Source organism: Nasonia vitripennis, chromosome 1 (genome assembly GCF_009193385.2).
Source record: "Nasonia vitripennis strain AsymCx chromosome 1, Nvit_psr_1.1, whole genome shotgun sequence".
Classification (NCBI taxonomy): domain Eukaryota; kingdom Metazoa; phylum Arthropoda; class Insecta; order Hymenoptera; family Pteromalidae; genus Nasonia; species Nasonia vitripennis.
Window position 1 is genome coordinate 12,055,073 of NC_045757.1, and position 21,246 is coordinate 12,076,318.

Genomic DNA, 21,246 nt, shown 5'->3' on the forward strand with positions numbered 1-21,246 from the left:
TTATGTTCTGCAATACGAATATTCCGTTCATGGCGGAAGAGAAATTCCTCTATACATTTTCCGAAGAGACGACAGGACCTACATTACTGACCATGACAGCAGGCAATGCAATTTCGGGCTGATTGTGTCCGCGTATATATACAGGCCTGTACGACATTCGATTCTATTTAGAGCAAACACGAGGCACATGGTGGGAAACTAATTTTGCGCTGAACGCCATCGTTAATTGTGACAACCACGCGCTGCAATTTAACGTTTTAAAATGCGCTGCCTGTCGATGCGAGCCTTGAGAGTGTCATGAAAGAACCCATGGACTTGGGAATTATGAACTTTTCGTTAAGTTGATAGATGGCGCGTGAGTCAACATGTGATTGATTATCAATGATAGAAGAATCAAAGTGAAATTTACTTAAAATATGCTATTTATAGAATCGTAGTAATTGTGAATTTTCAAAAAATAAAAAACATTAATAATGTGTGCATTTCAATATAGAAATTAAATGTTCATATATTATGAGCTTTTCTTATTATTCTCGTTATTTTATAAATCAGCAGTTTCCGTCTATCAATAAAACTAGACAATACACACATGTATGTGTATGAAATTCCATGCGCAACTTTTAATACCAGATTTATTTGTATTTTCAAACACTACAATGACTTCTAATTCAAACGAGTTTCTTAATAGCCCGATTAGCCAATTCGCTTGGCTTAAGAAAATTATTTATATCTGATATCGACTTACCGAACAAGACATTAATCAACAACGAAACTCACCTCTATAAATTGCATCTATAAGCAGTAATATCATTTAATTTAAAGATATTACTACTTGTTCTCTTATCTCCCATATAGACTTACAGCTCTATACAAATTATATTTACCAAAATATAACGTTACATTTCTTGAGTAAGGAAAATCTCAGCTTCTGATCGGGGTGATCCACCGTTCCACGAGTGTACTATACTCGACGACGAAAATAGCCTTTCGAGGCGCTCAGCGAAGGTGAACACCGTATATCAGTGGCTCTCGAATTCCCCTGTGCGGAAGGACATTCCTACGGCGTTCCTTGGCATTTTTCTCGCGAGCGGTCCTACTTTTTTCCTCTCTCTCTCTCTCTCTCTCTCTCTCTCTCTCTCTCTCTCTCTCTCTCTCTCTCCCTCTCTCTCTCTCTCTCTCTCTTTAAGTTTTGTGATGGATTAAAATGAAATTATTTGCCTTTTACAGAAGGTGTTCATAAAACTGTTAAAAAGTATGCGAGGATTCAAAAATTTAAACTCGAGAATAAGGTAAAATGCGAGCTTTATAACAAGAGCATGTGCAGCGCGTATTTCGTTAATTTTCGATTTAATATCCTTGCAATCTCCCACGCTTCTACCTCCTGTGCATACTAAGCACTGTTTTATGTTTCGCAAAGAGAAAATTATTTACAACAGCTGATAAGATAGAAATCATGTAAATACTACTTGTAGAATTAATTTTATAAATAATCAGTTGTAAAACTTTATATTGATATAAATGGATTCAAATGATACCAAACTAAATCCGTCATTCCTCTCCTCTGCTTCATTACTTATCCCGGATGAAATTGAAATCATTCCATCGGTCGTGTGCTCGAGTACCTATATGCACACTTGTAGCTCTCGCCTACTCAACCGCGTCCGCCGCAGACACATCCAAAAGAATTCCCAAAGCACACGACTACCGCCATCTCTGAGCCGTTCATCGAAGCTCTTTAGTGCGAGAAAAAGCCACCGCGCGAAGAATGACTCGAAAGCATCGCCTCGAACGCGCGCGGCCGAGTACTTATAAAGAAAAGACGCGATAGCCGCGCGAATAATCGTCGCAGAGAGACAGAAGTCGCTTTTAGCGATGTATACGCATAATATGCGAGCGGCGGTGATAACGATGAAACAGAGCAGGCCAGCGCGAAGCGCACTCGAGAGAGCCGACGACAATGGAAGAGGATACTCTAAAGAACAAAGCACGACGAGTCGGAATAGCACAGAGAGAGGGGGATGGAATAATGCATTTTTTTGTTGCGGTCCGTACACGTGTATAAGTATGGAATATCGCGAGGTGAAATAGGGGCAGGATTTGAATTTAAATTCAACGTTTATTTATCGTCCATAGAATTCATTCCGATGAATTTAGAGGCGGACGCGAAACAATTTATCGGGATGAAAAGAAAGTGGGAAAAGACTCAAGGTTCATTCGATAGCTATGGTAATGGGTTTGACTACACGTATGGAGCACAACAGCAGTGATATTTTCAACGAGAATCCTTCCCACTGAAATTCAAAACGAAACCCCTCACCTCGCTATCAACAAACAATCGTCCTCACTCAAAACATCCCCAATTAGCCGAAACCCGCGAATGAGCAGGCAAGAACAACAAGCACGACATGCGCTATAAAATTCGAATAATCCGCCGCGGTTGATTCTCTCTCTCTCTCTCTCTCTCTCTCTCTCTCTCTCTCTCTCTCTCTCTCTCGCACGCAGAGCCAGAAAGAAGGGGGTACATATACATAGACTTACACACGGAAGCGCCGCTCTCGCACATACATATATAAACCGTAGAGAGAAGGTAGTAGGGACGAGGCGAGAGAGAGAGCAGTGGGGGGATCGACGCGAACGCAGCGGCTGCAGCTCCGGCAACACGCAGTAGTCCACCCGCGCACTCTCTTCCGTGGCGTCGTCGAGGCTCTCGATCGACGAGCCTCTAGTTCGTGATTTTTTTTTTCATTCCTCGACGCCGTCGAAGTTGAGGTGATAAGTACTGCTGGTATGTACTGTCGTGCAGGCGATGTGAGTAAAGCGAGAGGATTTTACAGGGGGGAGCTGTGCGCGTTCCGGCCGTGCCGGTTTCGGGCACAGTCAGCTGGAGAGAAGAAGGGAGACAGACTATCCGTGCGCTCTATACTCGCAGAAAGAGAGAAGGTCGACTGTGTGTGTATACGCTGAAGCTGAGTCGAGTTTTTGTCCTTTTTCGTTTCTGGAGCTGTTTTGCTGCTGCAAGCAGTGCCTGGTGAAAGACACGATGTCGTCGCTCATTGCTGAGTGCTACAGGAGGCTTACCGATACTACGTCCAGCGAAAAGCCGGTAATTTTTATTGCTTTTTTTTTATTTTTACGCACGTTTTTTTGTTTTGTGTAAAACTATAATGAATTGATAAATAAGCATGAACTAGAAATAGTACACGAGATAATAAGCTGCATGTTTTTCTAGATAAATGTTACCCTTTTTTTCAAATTTTCCGCGTTCGCTGACTTTTATGAATTTTAGACTGACTTTTTATAAGATAATCTGAAACGACTACTTTTAATTCAAGTAACATTTATTAAAAAAGTTTTTGCAAATAAAGTCATTCACAAAGCAGTCCTGGTTTTCTATTAACTTTTGATACAAATTTTAGATTAACTGACGAAGCAAAAAACTGGTATGAAAAATAGAAAGCATAATTTCCAATTCTCGATAGTAGAATCCTAGTATGTTATACTTGACGGAAGAAATATATACTACGTCTAGCCTTCATTCTTCTCCTCCACCTGATTGCTCGAGAAAATAAAAAAATTTATCGCCGGATGTAATCAAGAGTATAGTGGTGTAACGGTGCGGAAACAGCGTTTCCCACAGGTGCTCTGAAAATAATATAAAAACAGTAAATTGAAGTAAAGTCTTTCTTTTTCGCGATTCCAAAGTGTTCTGCGCTTTCAGTAACAAACACCGTAAATCAAGCTGAATAAATAAAAGCAAGAAATGATCACGCAAGCAAATATTTTCGTCAAAAACTTTAATCGCTGCTCTTTGTTTACTTTACACGGCGTAATAAGTATCAAGCTTTCGCGCGCGTTCCACAAAAAGCTAAAAAGCCTCGGTAATTAAAATTTCATACTCTTATAAAGGCTCTCTCCCTCAGGACGAGACAATGAAAAATTCCACTCGGTGAAAATGAGCCTCGGCTCGCTCGATTCTGATGAAAAAATCCCCTCGCAGAAAGCCTAATTGATATTCAGAAAGCTCGGTAGTTTAAAAGCTCACCAGTCGCGGGAAAAGTAAAGGCTGCATCCGATGTAAAATTCATACGCGTATGTGTACACTGTATATACGTACTCTCGCTATACGGAGTGGCTTGAAATCACAAAACTTTTCCAGTTAAGAGGCTACAAAGTAACGGACGTGAACCGAACCAGGAAGATTGGAGTCGCCTGCCGCAGCTTGCACGAGCTCAAGCGGAAGGCCTGCGCCAAACTCAACGTGAGTTATACGAGTTGCTCTTGTTTACGTCTTACGCAATTGCACAGTACTTTTTATTTTCACTGCTGATTGAATGAATATCCCGCCTGGGCTATTGTATACGCTCTAAGATTTTTATGGCTTGCCTTTTGTTTATCAGTTTTATGGTTACTATCTATCTGTCGGCAGATATTATCTTGCGCAAACTGTCTGGGTAAACGGAATGTGCTCATTTTTCTGGAATTCACTCGCAAAAATGTATTCTAAAAATGTACTCGATGTTCAATGATGCTTTTATTCTATAATAGATGCAAACAGAATTTCCCTAATCATAGAAAATTAATTCGATATCAAGTAAATTTTGGTTTTGGCTCATATTTATAAGAAGTCATGTACTAATTACGAGAATACGTTTAAGCGAGTGAAGAGATTCGGTTGTTGTTATCTTTTTCGATGGATATTCAAATACTAAAATCACTGAGCTTTTTGAGTCTACAATTGTCAAAGTACCACACTCTACGCGTCCTTTATGCGCTAAAGCTCATTGCCTTTGAGCACAAAGGAAATTGCGGGTGGTATAATTTTATAGCGATATTGGACATTTAACAACATCTCTCCACTGAAAATCTCAAAGAGACTGTACTATAATAAGATTTCACCCATATTATACTCGCTGCTATCAAAAACAGATCGCTATAAAAGTATTGTCCATCAGTCGTATTTCTGCTAAAAAAAACTTTATCACGCAGTGAGATATACGTTATAAAATCAAATTTGAGACAACCTTCACCTAAGCACACTTTCCAAGCCCTTGAAAATGGCACGCGCATCCATATAAATCTGGTTAGCATTAAGCGCAAATCCGATCAAATGTTAAAGTGTGCAAACATCCGTATCGACTAAATCAGCCCTATTATGAAGCTCCAAAGCCAGAACACACACACACACACACATAGCCGCGCCATTATACTTGATCGCACGTGCCGAAGTTGTTTACGCATTGGAAGACCATCGCAATCATCGCCCCCGAGCCATCGGAATATCCTATATATTATATTATGCCCTCCGACATACAGACGGCCAGTGCAATTATAAGCGACACTGCTGAAGCTAGTGTGTACCACTGTGTATTGAGATAACAACTCCGACGGTGCGTGTACCTACGCAAGGCAATTAGTTCCAAGAGAACCCTACGACTGAGGCTGAGCTGTTTTTATAGGTGTACGTTAATTTTAATAAAACAATCCTGGAAGAGTGAGCATTATTTATTAAAGCGTCGTAATGATTTCGTAGCGTTGAATGGATGCAACGAGAGGAAATTGAAATCCGAGTTTATGACTTCAAAACAGCGCTCGAATGCATTATAAATTTCATGCAGCTGGTGCGGTAATTTTCATCGTATATAGCTGGCATACTTACGGGCAGATTGATAAACTAAAACAGTGCGCGGACGCGACGTTAATCATGATATCTCCCGCTGCCGTTGTTGTCCGAAAATAATACACGCAGAGGGTACTAATTCGATTGCGAAGTTCAGCAGGGATATTTCACGTCTGCACAAGTGCAAATCAGCTGCTGCACTTGATTTAACAAGGAGCTATGCGGCTCTTATGCTAATGAGCCCTTGCTTTGTCTCCATGGGAAAATTAACTCGATGGGGAATCGCGTGCGTTATAGCTGAAAAAGGTAAAGTCGAGCGAGTGAAAAATCTCGCGAACGAGAAGGTGCCGCACGATAAAAGAGATTTTGAACTTGAGAAAGAGTACAGCGAGATGCATTATTCATGATATCGAGGCATTTCTTTTCTTCGGCGCAAGAAAAATCGCAAAAAGGAAATAGACCAATGTAAATCAGAGAAGTTTCGCGCACAGGTGCGCGTCGCATGAGTATTAAGAAGCTCGGCGTCTCGGAATAACGGCTTCGTTAATTAGTTTCTTAATGAAATGTTCAGCCGGTAAATCCGGCATTGTTCGCTATTTATTCGCGAATAATAAGCTCGAGCTATATTATCCGTTACGTAAATTAATTTACTTAGCGAGCGCGCCTCGTTGTTTAATAATCCTGAAATCCAATCAAATCCTCGCTGAACGTACACCGGTTGCCTCGAGTGAATTAACAACATAGGCTTGTTTATTGATGTTCTAAAGTATAATTCCAACTCTTTCACGTTCGTTTCGAATGGGACACCACGTATTTTCTGGGAAAGTTAATGTATGTGGTCGCGTATGGTCGACGGAAACTTCATTTCGAATAGCAGATCAGAAATACGATGTTTACCGGAAAAATTTAATTTTCAATTTAAATTCAATAAAGCGCGTGTACGCGTTATTGATGAATTTTTTTCTCCGACCTCGAACTGAAATTATTCTCAGTTCCATTGAGCGATGCAATATAAGACGTGAATTACTTTATTGGCATAACACTCTCTCAAGTTGCATTCGATTCGCTGAATTTTCTCCAGCTGTTTGTGAAAATACGGGAAAACTATATTCAAAAAAATTTCAAAAAACTATTGAAAAATGATCAAAGAGGACGGTAAACCAGGTAGAAAAGCGAAGCTTCTGAAAGTTTAATGAGCTGTTCAGTCTTCTACACGAGACATAGAACTTTGTCCTCAAAGGAATCGCTGCCTGTATACCTTTTCTTTGACGTGCGAAAAACATATCAGTCCTTTCAAACTTTGCAATTGCGAGATTCAATTTCTTTCGAATTTTTCTCGCCCAAATAACATCCACTTTGGTTCGTCGAATTCGCGGCAACTTTTAACGAGGCTCATATCGCTCGACTGTACCCTGATACTACACGCTAACGAGCCAAGCACCAAAGACTCGGAAACCTCGTCGCTTTATAATCCAGCCCTCGTCCCATTCAGCGGCCGTCCACGAAAACAAGGAACCACGTGTCCAACTCTCAGCAGTCCTTGAAAGCTCTCTCAAGGTCTCGCAGCCGCCTCCCCCTCCCACGCGCGACGGAGACGCCATCACTGGTACCGCTCTCGGCTCGTCCCCTTAACAGCAGCCCTCGCAGCTTGCCTCTCGAAAAATCGATAACCCGTTGCGCACTCCATGAAACAGTTGGATCCACAAATCGCCAACGATCATGGAGAGACGTATCCATATGGGAAATCAAGTCGGTGCTGAGCTACAATCAGAGATCCATGCAGCACCCCTACATCAGGGGGTTGGCTGCGCTTGATTGCGCCGGACGTCCTTGATGCGCGTCGTCGCTCTATCGAACGGGCAGCCGTGCGAGCCTGGGAAAAGCGGAGTCTGGCGAATCAGGCCAGGGCCACGTAGTCGTGCACCGGAGCTCGCTCGTCCTCCCGGTTGCAGCAGCCGACCTTGGGAATCAATGCCCCCGTGCCACTTCCGCTTTTCAATGTCACGGTCAGAGCGCGCGTGTGCCACTAGCTGGCGCTTGCTCCTCTCCTTTCGCTAGCACAGTTTATGGGTTCTAACAGCAGCCCTTTTTGGTGCGTATGCGCACGATTTGAATTGCTGATTCGATTTTTTGTTTGTGCGTGGGATATCGCGTGTTAATTGGTCGGGATTGGATGGTGCTTTTGTCGAGCTTTCAGCTACAACGCTGCATGTCCGTGATTGCCCCGCGGGCGGCAAGCGTACATAACGACTTTGAACTTGGGAGCATCCTTGCATCCTTGCCTTAATCGACTTGGCGGATCTTCTTAGCTGCAGCTGAGAAGCTTCTCTCGTCTGTCGAACTTGATTATTAGATCCTGATAAAACGCATTTTTTAGCTTGTATATGCTACAATGGGAGGTAAACAAATTTACTAACACTCAGTGAATGATACCCTTGAGTTGACTCGACGAGAGTGTCCACTCTCAGCTCACCTAATGTTTGGACTCGATTTCTCCTAGTTTGCATTTCGAGCATCAACTCGACTCTGCCACCTGTAGGGTAGCGCTTCACAGGTCATCGACTAATTATAGAATACCGCGCGTAAAACTTGACATACGTTTAGAACTTTTGGGTTCTTTGTGCTGCACCAGCAGGCGCGGAAAAATGGCCAACGATGACGAGAAGGAAAATCACACGTGTATAGTAATGAGATAGCGGTTTTGTAATTACGCGCGGAAGCTTAATTTTAAATAAAGGTTGCGTTAATTAGAGAGGAAACGGTAGAACTCGGACGATGTGTGTGATGCGACTGCTAATTAACTGAACGTCGCTGCTTCAATCAATATTGAAGCTTTTCAGATTTCTAACTGCTACTCACTGGTAATTTCGATGTTGGTAGTTTCACGCTACAGTAATTGAGATGCATTAAAAATTGTATCTATACCATTCGCGATGGAATATCGAGCGTGGCAGGAATTTCCACACCAGAGAGCTCGAGCCACGCTTGAAGCGGACGCGAAAATCCTCTTATAGAAAATCTCTCGCGGGTCACCCTTTTTTTAAATCCCGACCCTCTACAACAACAAAAGTACTTCACACCCTCTCACCCGTTCGTATAACATCCCGATCTCATTAGTCGCCTCCGCAATTAGAAAGGCAAAAAGCGCTGAGCCAACCAGAAAGAACCTCGAAAGCTTCGCCTTCGGCAATACCGCAGGGTCAAGGCTGCTATCGTCGACGCCTTCTCATCCGCATTATCTCGCCGTGGGAGTATCAACGACCTTAATTCCTCGCTTCCTCTATTCCCCTCTTTTGCCTCGGTTGCCTTCTGTAATTTCGCGCGAAATGTAGGTCCAGCTTTACGACGGAATTTTGAGATCAGGAGCCATGAAGATCCAAGGTCTCGTGTGCGCGAATAGGATAAAGTCGTGATGCCAGGGACGGAAGTCTGTTATTGCGTGTATATATAGAGAGAGAGAGGGTGTGTATAGGAGGCTCGTGTAGCTGTAGTTCGGGGTTGCGAGGTTGCGATTTCTGCGAGGATTTCCGTGTCGGGGACGGAGAGAGCTTTTTTTGCTCGTCGCGGAATTAAACAGGATTTTCGGCTGATGTTTATTTAGATATGACGTCTTCGTCATTCTGCTGTGATTTTTTTTTTTTTTGTTCGAGGAAGTGAGTTGTTTTTGAAGGACTGGTTACTATTCCAGGAAAGGGGACAAGGAGCTATGCGGTTTGGAAGTAGTTGAATATGTGAAATAGAGTCAATAAGCGGAAAAATCGATGTAGGGAAATTTGGATTGTTTTTCTTTACTCTTGTTCAGTCAGCATAGCGTGAAACGGGGCTGCGTTTACACGAGTTGTAACACAATTTTGAAGCGCGGAAGAAAGGAAAGTGGAAAGTTCTCGGAAATTTACTTAAATTGATCTGATAAGATACAAGATGAAGACTGCGATGAAGTTTATGTTAGTCTTGATTTATACGCTTGTTTCCGTAAGCGATGTGGCTTCGAAAGATTGCGAGGAGTTGGAGAAAATGCTTTGCAGAACTTAACAAAAACGTTTTTACGGAGAAACACAAATTAAACTTGCGTTCATAATTTGTTTAAAATGCCGCGTTAAAAGTGTGATCGAATATAGATATCCAATAAATTTTCACCAGCCGCGATGTGATATTATTTAGAGCACAAAGCACGCAAGCTCCCGTACATCCAGTTATATCGAAAAATTTATCGATTACAGGTTTATGGAAAATCTTTGAATACTCCGCTAAATTCTCCACATTCAATTCGACGTAGAGCAATCTCTGCGTCGATGTACAGCATTTTATTTATTTATTTATTTTTTTCATTAAAATCCCTTATTGCGCGCAATCGAGCTTCCCTGATGCAGCATCGCGCTACTGTTGATGCACTAACTGCGTACTTTGAAACGTAAACAAAAGCTCCGGTAAAGCCGTCCCATGAAATCGATGAAAGCGCACAGTAGCATGTTACTGGAAAAATGGTGAAAACAGTCGACTGCGACAATTGATCTCCGCCATGTTCCAGCGCGACTGCTGTGGCTCGGCTTGATTACTTTATAATTTCGTTAAAATACTTTGTACATCTCCCAGCACGGCGCGAAAAGAATACAAAGGACGCGCCCCGCTCGGCTTTGAAAGTTATCCAGAAATTAATTTCCGAGAATCCCCGCGACCTCGACCTTTTTACTTTGCAATAGACTCTGTCATCCGATAACTAATTCTTAGCTGACGTGTAAATATAGGCTGCATCGTGCCGTGTATCTTACGCCTTATTTTTTATTCACCGACCGGGACACGAAGCATCGATTATTGCACGCGAGTTTTTTCAAGGCCTCTCGGTGTAGCTCGACGTGGAGAAATTTTTAATATGCGTACGATGAGGTGAGAGATTTTAATTAAAGTCGCGCGTTGAATGACTACAGGTGAAGGACGACTTGGCCAGAATCGGGATCTTCCTGCTCGATGGCTCGGAGATCGACGAAGACTACTTTGCGACGCTCGAGCCGCAGACCACTCTCATACTCCGGCGACCTGGGGAGAAACTTCTGACTGGTAAAGTATAACTTGAAATTTTTGTTTGTTTTTGAAATTGCTACGACGTTGCTTATGAAGAACATCTCAAAGATGTTTATGGCTCTATAGCTTCACTCAGAAATAGTCACCGCTTCTCTTTACTGCAAAATTATAAAGTTTATCGCTTGGAAAAGCGGTACTGCGTATAATTAGATGAGCACATTTAGATGAAGCTATCTCAATGCTGGCCTGTAAGAATAAAATCACCTGCATCAGCGGTACATAAATACACCGAAGCGTCGGAATAGACTAAAAAGAATAGAGTATAAAACATTAGTTTTTCTCTGATGACGTTTATATCATTATAAATAGTGAATAGCCACGAGGCCGCGTATATGACCCAGTAAAGTATCGCTTAAAGTTGGAAACGTACAATACAAAGCGAATGACTGTAGACAATGCGCGCAAAGAGAGATTCACGTTATATTGCCGAGGTTATGACCTTCGCGCGCGTATACACGTTTGCCATTGGCCTAGTTCGTATAACTCGCCTGCATATGATCACATTTCTGTATGTCGAATTATGTCGTTGTAACAGAAGCGGATGTGCTTTACCAGATGCTGAGGAAGGTGAACGAGAGCTTTCTCAAGAGTGGGGAACGAGCCGCCGGATTTCTCACGGATAAGCTCAAAATAAAGATAGCGGTGCTCAACAGGGCACTGAATAACGACGATAAGAAGACGCTCTGCAGCAGGCGCGAGGATCATCCCGAGTGGTTCGCTGGATTAGAAACCAACTCGCCGACTAAGGTATGTGTTATAGCACGGGGTTAACTTCATCCGGATTTACAACTGATCTCGCAAATTCAACATTTAACTCGGTGTCTGTATAAGAACTTTTCGTAGGGTACTCGCAAGCTAATTTGAAATAATTAACGATAAGTTTGTCGTTTCTACGTACCAGGAGGCTTACCTTCACCGTCGTTGCCAGGACCGGATCCGAGGCTATCTCTACAAGACAATCGAGCAGGTCAGATCGTCGGAAGTGTACGACGCCGATCCCCAAGCTCGTCGGCAACTCGAGCGCGTGATAGTCTTCTTCAAGCTTCAACTGCGGAAGGACCACTACTTCGGTCATTACTTCGATCGCACCCGCTCCGTTATCAAGTCGAAACCCGAGGAAGGCGTTAGCAGCAGCCAGTCCGACGACGAAACCGATAGCGCCCAGAACTGTCCTTACGAGCATTGCCCCTGCAAACTGAGCATATCGTCTTACGAGAGGTACGCCGGCTTGTTTATGCTTCCCGAGAAATATGCTATTTACCGATACGGTACTATTGCCTATTTGATTTCACGACTTTTCTTCGCGACTTTTGTTTCGAACTCGTGTATTAACAATTTAATGGCTTTGGCCGCGTTTGCACCAACACTTTTATGCGGCTTCATCAGAATTTATATGAATATAAATGCCGATGCGGCAGGGTCTGTACGCGGTCTACGCTTAAAATTGGACGAATTTATAAACGGAATGGTTTATTCTGAGGATAAAAGTAACGCAGATTTTTTGTTTTAATTTTTCACTTCGAGCAAATATTTTCGACACTCTCCCACGAGGTTCGTAATAATGCTAAAAGCAACTGCACCAGCGTAAAATCTTCGGAAAAAGTTTCCACACACTGTGTGGTCAAAAAAAGGCCGAGCGGATTAATAGTAATTCATTTGTCACTAGGTACATCTTGGGTCTGAGCGTCGACTGTACAGACGAGGACGACGATGAGGTAGACGCAAAAAAGTTCGTACGATCGGCGACGGAGAGGAAAGCCGAGGAAGTCGAGGACGAGTTGAGCGATGATCCGAAGAAGAGCAAAGAACCGCTGCGGGAGGAGGCGGGAGAAAAATGTCCCTACGAGCTCGTGGAAAGGAGCAAAGGGGAAATGACGGCGCTGTGCGACGAAACTGGCGAGTTCCGCTGCAGCGGCGTCTGGAAGAACGACAAATGCCTCTACGCCGACAGACACAAGATCAATCCCTACAGGTCCAGGGAGGAGCTCGTGCTCTTCTCCACCTGGAATCTCGATCATAAGTGAGCCCCGCGTAGTCGATTTTATATTTACATTATTTTTCATTATTCATTTCGATGCTTCAAACTGTCACGCGGTTTTCTAATCACTCGTTTCTTCGCAGAATCGAAAGATCGAGGACTCTGGTGCCACAGCTCCTGAAGGTTTCGAAGAAGGGCGACATGAATGAGAAGGACGTCCTGGAATTCTACAATAATCTCTTTACCGTGCAGAACTTAAGGCTCGTGCACATCGTGTGCCATGACAAGGGCGCGCACAAATAAGCAGACATGGCAATACGTACTTATATCTATACATTATACTGAATCTACGACTAATCGTAACACAAACTCAAGAAAGAAAGCAAGCGTGATACTCTAGAAAGAAACTCTGTTATATGCGAGGAAAAGAGAGCAATTATATTTATACACTAAGGAGGATGCAAAAATATACTATATAATATCGACGCTTATTGCATCAGTTTAAGAGGACTTTATATACGCGCAAGTCCTCTTGAATCGAAACGTCGATGCGCATACTATTATACGTAGCTGCAAAAAATGTATACATTGCATAGAGTCGTTATGTTTAGACATGTATATCTCGCATAGTTTAGCAAATGTTGACCTTGCAAATGTGAGTGCATCGAGAACGCGAAACTCTACTTTATTATACACATTTACGGACGTTACACGACGTGTGATGAATTCTGGACTGATCCTAGAGAATCTCTTTACGAAAGAAAAAAACCGGTAACTCTGACTACGTTTCTAACCTTCTCCATCGATACGTTGCAAAAGACCCAGTTGAAATCAGCGAACCGAGAAGAAGCTTTATCCGACACTTAGCGCGATTTCCGGCTGACTGTCTTTCAAAAGTCACCGGGTAATTTTCTTGGAAACACTAAACTTGTTGGGTTCCGCGCGAATTGCCGTCGTTCATCGATTAGATCGCTCGAAAAGTTTGCTACATCCGCACTGGCACACGTATACGCCCACGCGCGAGTTACGTTTATGATTCCGGGTTAACGCGCGATCCGAATCTTCGGAGAGCCTTTGCTTTTTACGGCATCGATATAAAGGAGGGTGTGAAAAATACGTGCATATGAAGCTCGGGTGGCATATGAGAAGTATTGAACGGAAAATGTTTTGGGGACGAAAACAAGTTTTAGGTTTTGCTAAGAGAAAGAACGCTTGAAAGGCAGTGAGCTCGACTGCAATATTTTTCACATTAAAGATGTGGCGCGGAGCGGTCTATCTCTCTCTCTCTCTCTCTCTCTCTCTCTCTCTCTCTCTCTCTCTCTCTCTCTCTCAAATGTTTCCTCCCGAGATCGCGCATCGCAGCCCGAAGTACCTTCGGAACTCGGCGCTGTAATTCCGCAAAACTGCGCTCGTAAAAGAGCGACGGCCGAGTAGAAAATAAGATGTCGAGAGAGAGAGAGAGAGAGAGAGAGAGAGAGAGAGAGAATAAATAACAGCCGAAATATAGAGTACCACAATATATAAGTTCTGATATACACGCAAAGTTTTATGGACGTCTGCGATATACACAGCCCCGATCCCTGCGAGGCGGTCAGTTCTACGTTCTCGCGGAAAAAAGGAAGGACGAAAGGGGCGAAACAGTTCCCAAGTGCAAAACGCGCCATTGATTTATGCCGCAGCATACACCTTGCACCACACCCAAACCGCCTCCGTCCCTTGATCTATGTTGCCTAGGATAATTCACTTCCCTTATATATGTATCCAAAGCCGAGGGCGCACTCGGGGGTTACTTTTCGTCGCTGCTGCGCTCCAGGCAGCGCCGATTAATCTACCGCAGCGCGAGGCACCGAGACAAATTCGTTAGATCCTTTCCCTCGCTTGCGTCGCTGCTTTGCACGAGTGTTGCGAGTTTACCCCTTCGGTTAGCGTGGTATATTATTTTCTTTTTCGCCAAGGGCTGCAGGGAAAGGACCGACTATTTATGGCAGTTTGCCGGTGGAAAGCTTTTCGGGAAAGTTTGCTTTTGCACGCGGTCGAATGATATGCAAATTCTGCGATTATTCAACGCTTCGCGTCAAACTCTGAATGCGCTATGGAAACTGCAAACTTAATCACGAATTATTGAATCGATAATTTGCCGACAGAATTAGAAAAAGGAGCAGCGTCGAAGTAGTGACCAAGTTGACCCTCGGCTCGATCCAGTGTAAAAGCACGCGGCGAGCGCAAGCGATGATAATAAGCGTATAAAAGCACACTGCGTAATTTCCCTCCTTGCATTCGAACGTTCGATATAATAAAAGAAAAAGAAACGCAGAGCTGCCGCGTGCTGGACTGTGTCGTTAACACACAGGGTAAGCGGAGCTACTCCTAGCGAAACACACACACACATATATATAGGTGTATAGGCGCAATGAGCTGCGATGATCAAAGCGCTAACGAGCGTCGCTGCGACGATGTGACTTTTTTTTAACTGTTATTGTTTTTTATCCGATGCGTGACGCACGGCGCACTGTCCGAATCGCGATGCGCGTGTAATCGTTTGTTACTTTTTGGTTTGTTGCGAGACTGTTGGCGATTGGTATAATCGTCGGTATGTCATTACGTTTGAACTGTTGCGAAAATTATATTCTGGTTTCGATTATACAAAGGTATTGCAATGCAACTTTATTCTGAATTTACTGTAGATCAGTTTCTATTTTTAAGGAATATATTTTTGCGGATGAAAGAATGAAGAAAGAAAATTTAGAGACTTAACGCCTGCAATAAATAAAAGAAACGCTATGCTGATTATAGGCTTGAACGTTGCCGCTTCAAAAATAATAAAAGGAAATTACCAGAAGAGCTTCACGAATATATAAGATAACGTTATATTATCTGATGTTACAAAAATATATATACATATTAGAGTAAGACCAAGTGTTTAGATTGCTAGATTAAAATAGAATCTAATCGTTGACATGAACAAAATAGAAATTGAAATCTCATTATCACTCGATTCTGTGATAAGAAAAAAAACTTGACCTTACAGTATCAATACACTGTACGTGAATTTAAGTTTTGAAAAAATCAGGAAAATTTTCTTCTTTCTCCAAAAGGCAAACAACGCGTGAACATTATTTACGTTGATACAATTGATAAATGGATAATCAAACTACTCTTATCGATGATAATAAATATACCGTCATGTAGCAATTCTATCATAATCGTCAAAGGCATTTGTGTAGAACGCTGCGAAGCCGTAGGTAAATTAGAGCCAATTGAATTTGAACCAAGCGTTCCTCTGGCAATACTAAACTTTCGAGGTAGCTGCGACGCGCTTCTGCAAGCGCTATTCATGTACCGCGTGGCTAAACTAATGGGTCAGCTTAAACAACTGTGGCAGACGACACAAAAGGATATTACCTACGTGTCCAGGCATGAATTCATTATACTGTAGCGTAGCTTTTTTTTCAATTTTCCATCCTTGAGTTCAGATAAAATGTGTAATAGCCACGTAGTCCACGTCGTAAAGTAAGTTTACTATGTATAACAGTAGTGCGTATAATACTCATGTAAAAGAGGCTACTATCAAAATATGCGTGATATTACAAATCGTCGGAACACTGTGCATTCGCGTGCTCCTAGACAATGGAGTGACGAACCTTTAAAAAGTGCATTGTAAACGTTTCTGAAAAGTTGCGTAGGTTATATAGAAGTGATTTTAGAGCGTCAAATTGCGTGGATGAAAATATGGATATTTTTGGAAGGATGTGTTTGTACACGGTTAGGGATCTGATGCAATTTTAATCCGAGATGAAGATGTAGACGGAGTCGTTGGTTCAGGCTATTTTTATATACAGACGAGTTTTTTCGTATAGAGACCAGTTTAGAACTGAACGTTTATTTCGAAACATTTCTTTTGTATAACAAGATAAGCGTTTGCTCTGGATGGATGTTTTGCACATATTAAACGAGTGGGATAACGCTGATGAGATATGATGACTAAGCGTATTTTTCTCGATGATAAACATATATATATATATATATATATATATATATATATATATATATATATATATATATATTCCTACTATTCGATAACGAAAATGTTATGTATACTCACAATCGATATTTTTAATGTTACAAAGAGACATATACGTACATACTTGGGTTTATTTGTAAAGCGTACTGCTTTGATTGACAGTATAAACTTTTTACAAGATTTGTTTACATATTTATAAAGTAATGCTGGTATTTAAATCGTAATGTTGACTATACTATGAAATGTAACAATGGAATAACTTCGTGAAAACTCAATAAAAATGCTTTAAAAATCGCCTATGATTCTGTAAAATTATTTTTGATGATAAAATTTGTCAACCAATCCTCTTCAATTTCACATACAATCCTTCTGCAGGAAGAGTTAACACACTTCCAGTCTCAAGTTTTGGAGGTCTACTAGTCTTCTGTGAAGTTTCAATTGTATAACTCTTAATTATCGTAGCCAAAATTGTCTTTACAGTCATTATTCCGTACCTCATACCCGCACACATTCTCGGCCCTTCGCTAAAGGGTAAGAAAGAAAATTTCGTCACGTTCTTCTTCTCTTCGTTGAACCTGTCCGGATCGAAGCTGTGAGGATTCTCCCAGTACTCATCATCCGTATGCAGACCGAGTATGGGTACAACCACAATGTTACCTGGCTCCAAACAACAACTTTGTCCATCAGATCCCTCGAGCGTAATCTTCCGAGTACAGACTTTGTAAGCAGCGCCTATAATGGGGTACAATCTTATGGTTTCGTGGATAACTTGCTCCAGGTACTTCATGTCTTTCAGAGCTTCGTAACTCAACGTCCCTTCGTAGTTATCGAGAATCTCTTTGATTTCCGAGCGGGCTTTATCTTGCGCTTGCGAATTATGAGACAGTTCGAAGCAAGCAAAGGATGCCATTGTGGCTGCGGTTTCGTAAGCATCGAAATAGTATCCACTCAATTTGCCAGCGACAACTTTAGGATCCAAATCATCGGATGCTTCGATGATCATTTGAAGTAAGTCATCAACGACAAGCCCCTGTTCTTTTCGGTGACGCATGATATTGTCAACTGTGCTTATCAAAAAGCTGTCCAACGAATTCGTGAGGAAACCTAGTCCGAGAGCCGAAGCGAATTCCGGAAGATACAAGACTAACATTTGCCTGTAGATGGTGGTGAATGTCGGCTTCAACATATTTTCCACTCTGCCGGTGAAACTGTGAGGACTGATTTCGCTCTCGAAGCCACCACCTTCGATCCCAAAAGCTGTATTAGCTACCAACTCACCGGTCAATCTTAGTATGACATACTTAATGTCTACTTCGAGGTCAGCAGCTTTTCCAACTTGTTTAGAAAGATAATCATCAAACTTGTCAGACACCCGGTGCATGATACCGAAAAAGATCTTCAACTTTTTTTGCGACATGTTGTTGATCATTTGAGATCGCATTGCTTTCCAGTCCTCATCCCAGCAAAAGAACGGATTCTTCGACATGAATGGATCCATCTTCGGATTCAAGAGTAATAAGTTGTTTTGGAAGCTTTGAAAATCACTAACTAGTACGCGTTTCACTAATTCCGGCTCACGCACCAGTACAGCGGGTGTTCGAAAGAAGTACATCCCGACCATACTACTTTTTTCATAATCTCTGTAAACTTTGGTAAAGAGATCCGATGAGCTTTCACGCGAAAACAGAATTGGCAAGAGATGTCCGAAAGCCGGAATCGTGCCAGGAACGCACTTTACTTTTTGTTTCTTCCAGTGGGTGTAAGGCCATTTTAGATAATAGTAGACGACGCTCAGAACTGCCACGAGAAATAACAGTGCACACGATGTATCCATCGCGCTCGAGTTGAGCACTGAGACTGGCAATAATTTCTTGCGTTGCCACGTGCAGATGTGGTATTCCTTTTATCAGTGTGTAAACACAATATTTGATAGGAGTGTGACGATAAGATACTTCAATATCTATTATACAAACAAAGCGATATATTCTTTTCATAACAGCTAGCGCGGAGCTCGACTTAGAGTCATTTGTTTTGGCGCTAAAGTCATCGACTTAGGCACGCTCTCTCACAGCGTGCGCGGGAACATTTGAAGCGTGCGTGGGGATACCTATCCTGTCGCTGTCATTTGTTTTACATATATATGATTGCAAAATTATGTATCATTAGAGCAAGACGTCTTGTTTATAACCTATTGGTACCTAACCGAAAAGTAAACATGAGTGATAACAGTTCTTGTGATACAGACGATATATCCGATTATGGAAATGAAGTTCCACCCGAAATCGCATACCGCAGTGTGACAATCAAGTAGCATCTACTTCTGGAGCAGAAATTACAGTTGATAAACCCAAAAAATCTGTAACAGTTTCGTTAAAAAGAACCAGATTTGATTCAGAAGGTCGAGATGATGATAATGAACCACACGCTGAGGATGAATTTTATCGATTAACCGAAACACAGCAAGCTACATGTGGTTCGCCGTTGAAAAAACGTAGACAAAACAGTGATGAAAAAAGCGAACAATCATTTACTATTGAAAGCATCGACAAAAATATTTCTTTTCATTTTAATAATTCTAATGTTACAATTAATGTACATAATCATCATAATTAACTACAATGTACGATACACTATATTTGTGTTTCAGTTTAATATTTTTTGATAAAAGATGTAATAATTTTCTATTAAAAATAATTCATTTATAAATTTGCAAAAATATTTTAGTTTAGTATAATTGCACTCGTATATAGCGACAATGTGTAATTTAACAAACTTTTTGTATGAATAAGCTTTCACAGGAACATGGCCTATTTCGCATTATGAAATAAATTAAATTTGTACAATATACTAATTTAGTATAATGTCGAGCTCCGCGACACTTGTTATGAAAAATAGTATACGCAACTAGTGCGAGGGGAACACGATTTACGCACGCGTGGTAGTTCGCGCCCGAGCGAAGCGAGTCAAATCGTGTTTCCCTCGCACTAGTTGCGTAATGTACTATTTCACATACTGAAACGGGAACTGACTCCTCAATGACGATATGAAGGACATCCGGTTGCATAACACTAGTAAGCAATATGTTTCTACGCAGAGGTGCACTAAACGTTAACAACACGAATCTTCATAGCTGGGCCTTACATTGATTACTCTTGATGATTTTCAAATTGACCCTTACATTTTTAGGGCTCTAGTATCAAAATTTCTTAATCGTAGGGCCAATATCAGGAGTGAAATCGCGAAAAAAATGTCGCGCAACTCAACACGAGAAAAATCTACGCACTTACTACGGGTACAAGAAAAATCTACGCGTAGGTAGCACCTCATTATCTTACACAGTGCGTCATCTCCACACAGAGATGGCGCAAAACAAGCGTTTTCAGGCTGCAAGCTACGTTTAACGAAAAGGAGTGTACCGCTTTGCATAAAAGGTTAATGAATATTACTTGCTTATAAACAGAGTCTTCTCCGCGAAAATAGTATTAGCAAAGTACTGTTTGCTATAAACTTACGCATACCAGCTTTATCAAAAAATTTCCGCTGTTTTTGTATCTATAGTTATATTTTGAAAGAGTTTGAAACAACTATAATGGATCGGGGAATCACAGGATAAGAAAAATGCTTTGTCATTATTTACAAATTCTCACGGAATGACCAAATCGTCAAAACAAGGAAAAAATATTTGAAAACGTGTACAAACTACAAACAAAGTATCAGTTGATTTTGATTAAATAATTATAGTGATAAAGCAGAGACGGCTCTTGGATTATCTAAATACACCACGATAATACGCGAATAACTTTTATAAATAAAACTGATACTCTGCACACGTGTACTAGATAGAAGTTTTATCTAGCATGAACAAATTCAAGCAATTTAATTTTTGATTCACGCCAAAATACTTATTAGTTTCTTGATAAACTGTAACTAATAACCCAAAGCCACTGTCAACGCAACACTTACACTTTTGCCCAATTTTCACCCAAACAAAGAAAATCAGAGAAAACGCGACACAGCGAAAGAGTCCCCCGAACACACAGAGAGCGAGTGACAGTGCAGTCGTTCGGGCGAGCAAACAAAAATAGTATCGCTCGTCTAGTCGCGATAAAATTTGGCAGCTGCGAGAACGTGGAAAATACCAGACGTCAGCCAATAACCTAACGTCTCTCTAGCCGATTTTTTTTCGAGCTCTCCCGCGCTCCTAAATAAATTTTGATTTCGCGGCTCGCTGGCTCGAGCCCTCGCAGCCGAGTGCGTCTCTATGGGCGCGCGGCAAATTATCCCGCAATATGTTGCCGATTCCGCAAGGCTATACTCCGCTGTATACGTAGTTTGGAAAAGTTCGACTCGGGGAATCGATGGACGCGTGCGCGCGAGGAAACACAATCGGCCGGCGATTATTTCGGATCAATCGGACTGATGGCGGTGGTGATGCTGCTGTTTGATTTGGACGTGTATGTTCGGGGTCGGTGCTTTGTTTTGTTCAGCGGCTCCGGTGTATGGCTGTGTTTAGGTTGTTATACTGTAATGCATAATTTTGGTAGTTTATGA

The 21,246-nt window shown here is 41.9% G+C and overlaps 2 protein-coding genes across 2 annotated transcripts; one reads left to right on the forward strand and one right to left on the reverse strand.

The window, feature by feature from the left end:
* Positions 1 to 2,653: 2,653 nt before the first annotated feature.
* LOC100114962 (DNA fragmentation factor subunit beta) lies at positions 2,654 to 14,159 on the forward strand. The gene is made up of 7 exons (XM_001599758.6): positions 2,654 to 3,103; positions 4,157 to 4,258; positions 10,543 to 10,672; positions 11,232 to 11,443; positions 11,598 to 11,914; positions 12,363 to 12,716; positions 12,818 to 14,159. Exons 1-7 carry the CDS (start codon positions 3,041 to 3,043, stop codon positions 12,975 to 12,977), a joined length of 1,338 nt encoding a protein of 445 aa, XP_001599808.1. The 5' UTR covers positions 2,654 to 3,040; the 3' UTR covers positions 12,978 to 14,159.
* A 1,741-nt stretch (positions 14,160 to 15,900) lies between these two features.
* Positions 15,901 to 20,746, reverse strand: LOC100114914 (probable cytochrome P450 6d5). The gene is made up of 2 exons (XM_008215969.3): positions 20,659 to 20,746; positions 15,901 to 19,051 (listed from the first exon to the last, which is right to left on the reverse strand). Exon 2 carries the CDS (start codon positions 18,527 to 18,529, stop codon positions 17,030 to 17,032), a length of 1,500 nt encoding a protein of 499 aa, XP_008214191.1. The 5' UTR covers positions 18,530 to 19,051; positions 20,659 to 20,746; the 3' UTR covers positions 15,901 to 17,029.
* Between the last annotated feature and the right edge of the window lie 500 nt (positions 20,747 to 21,246).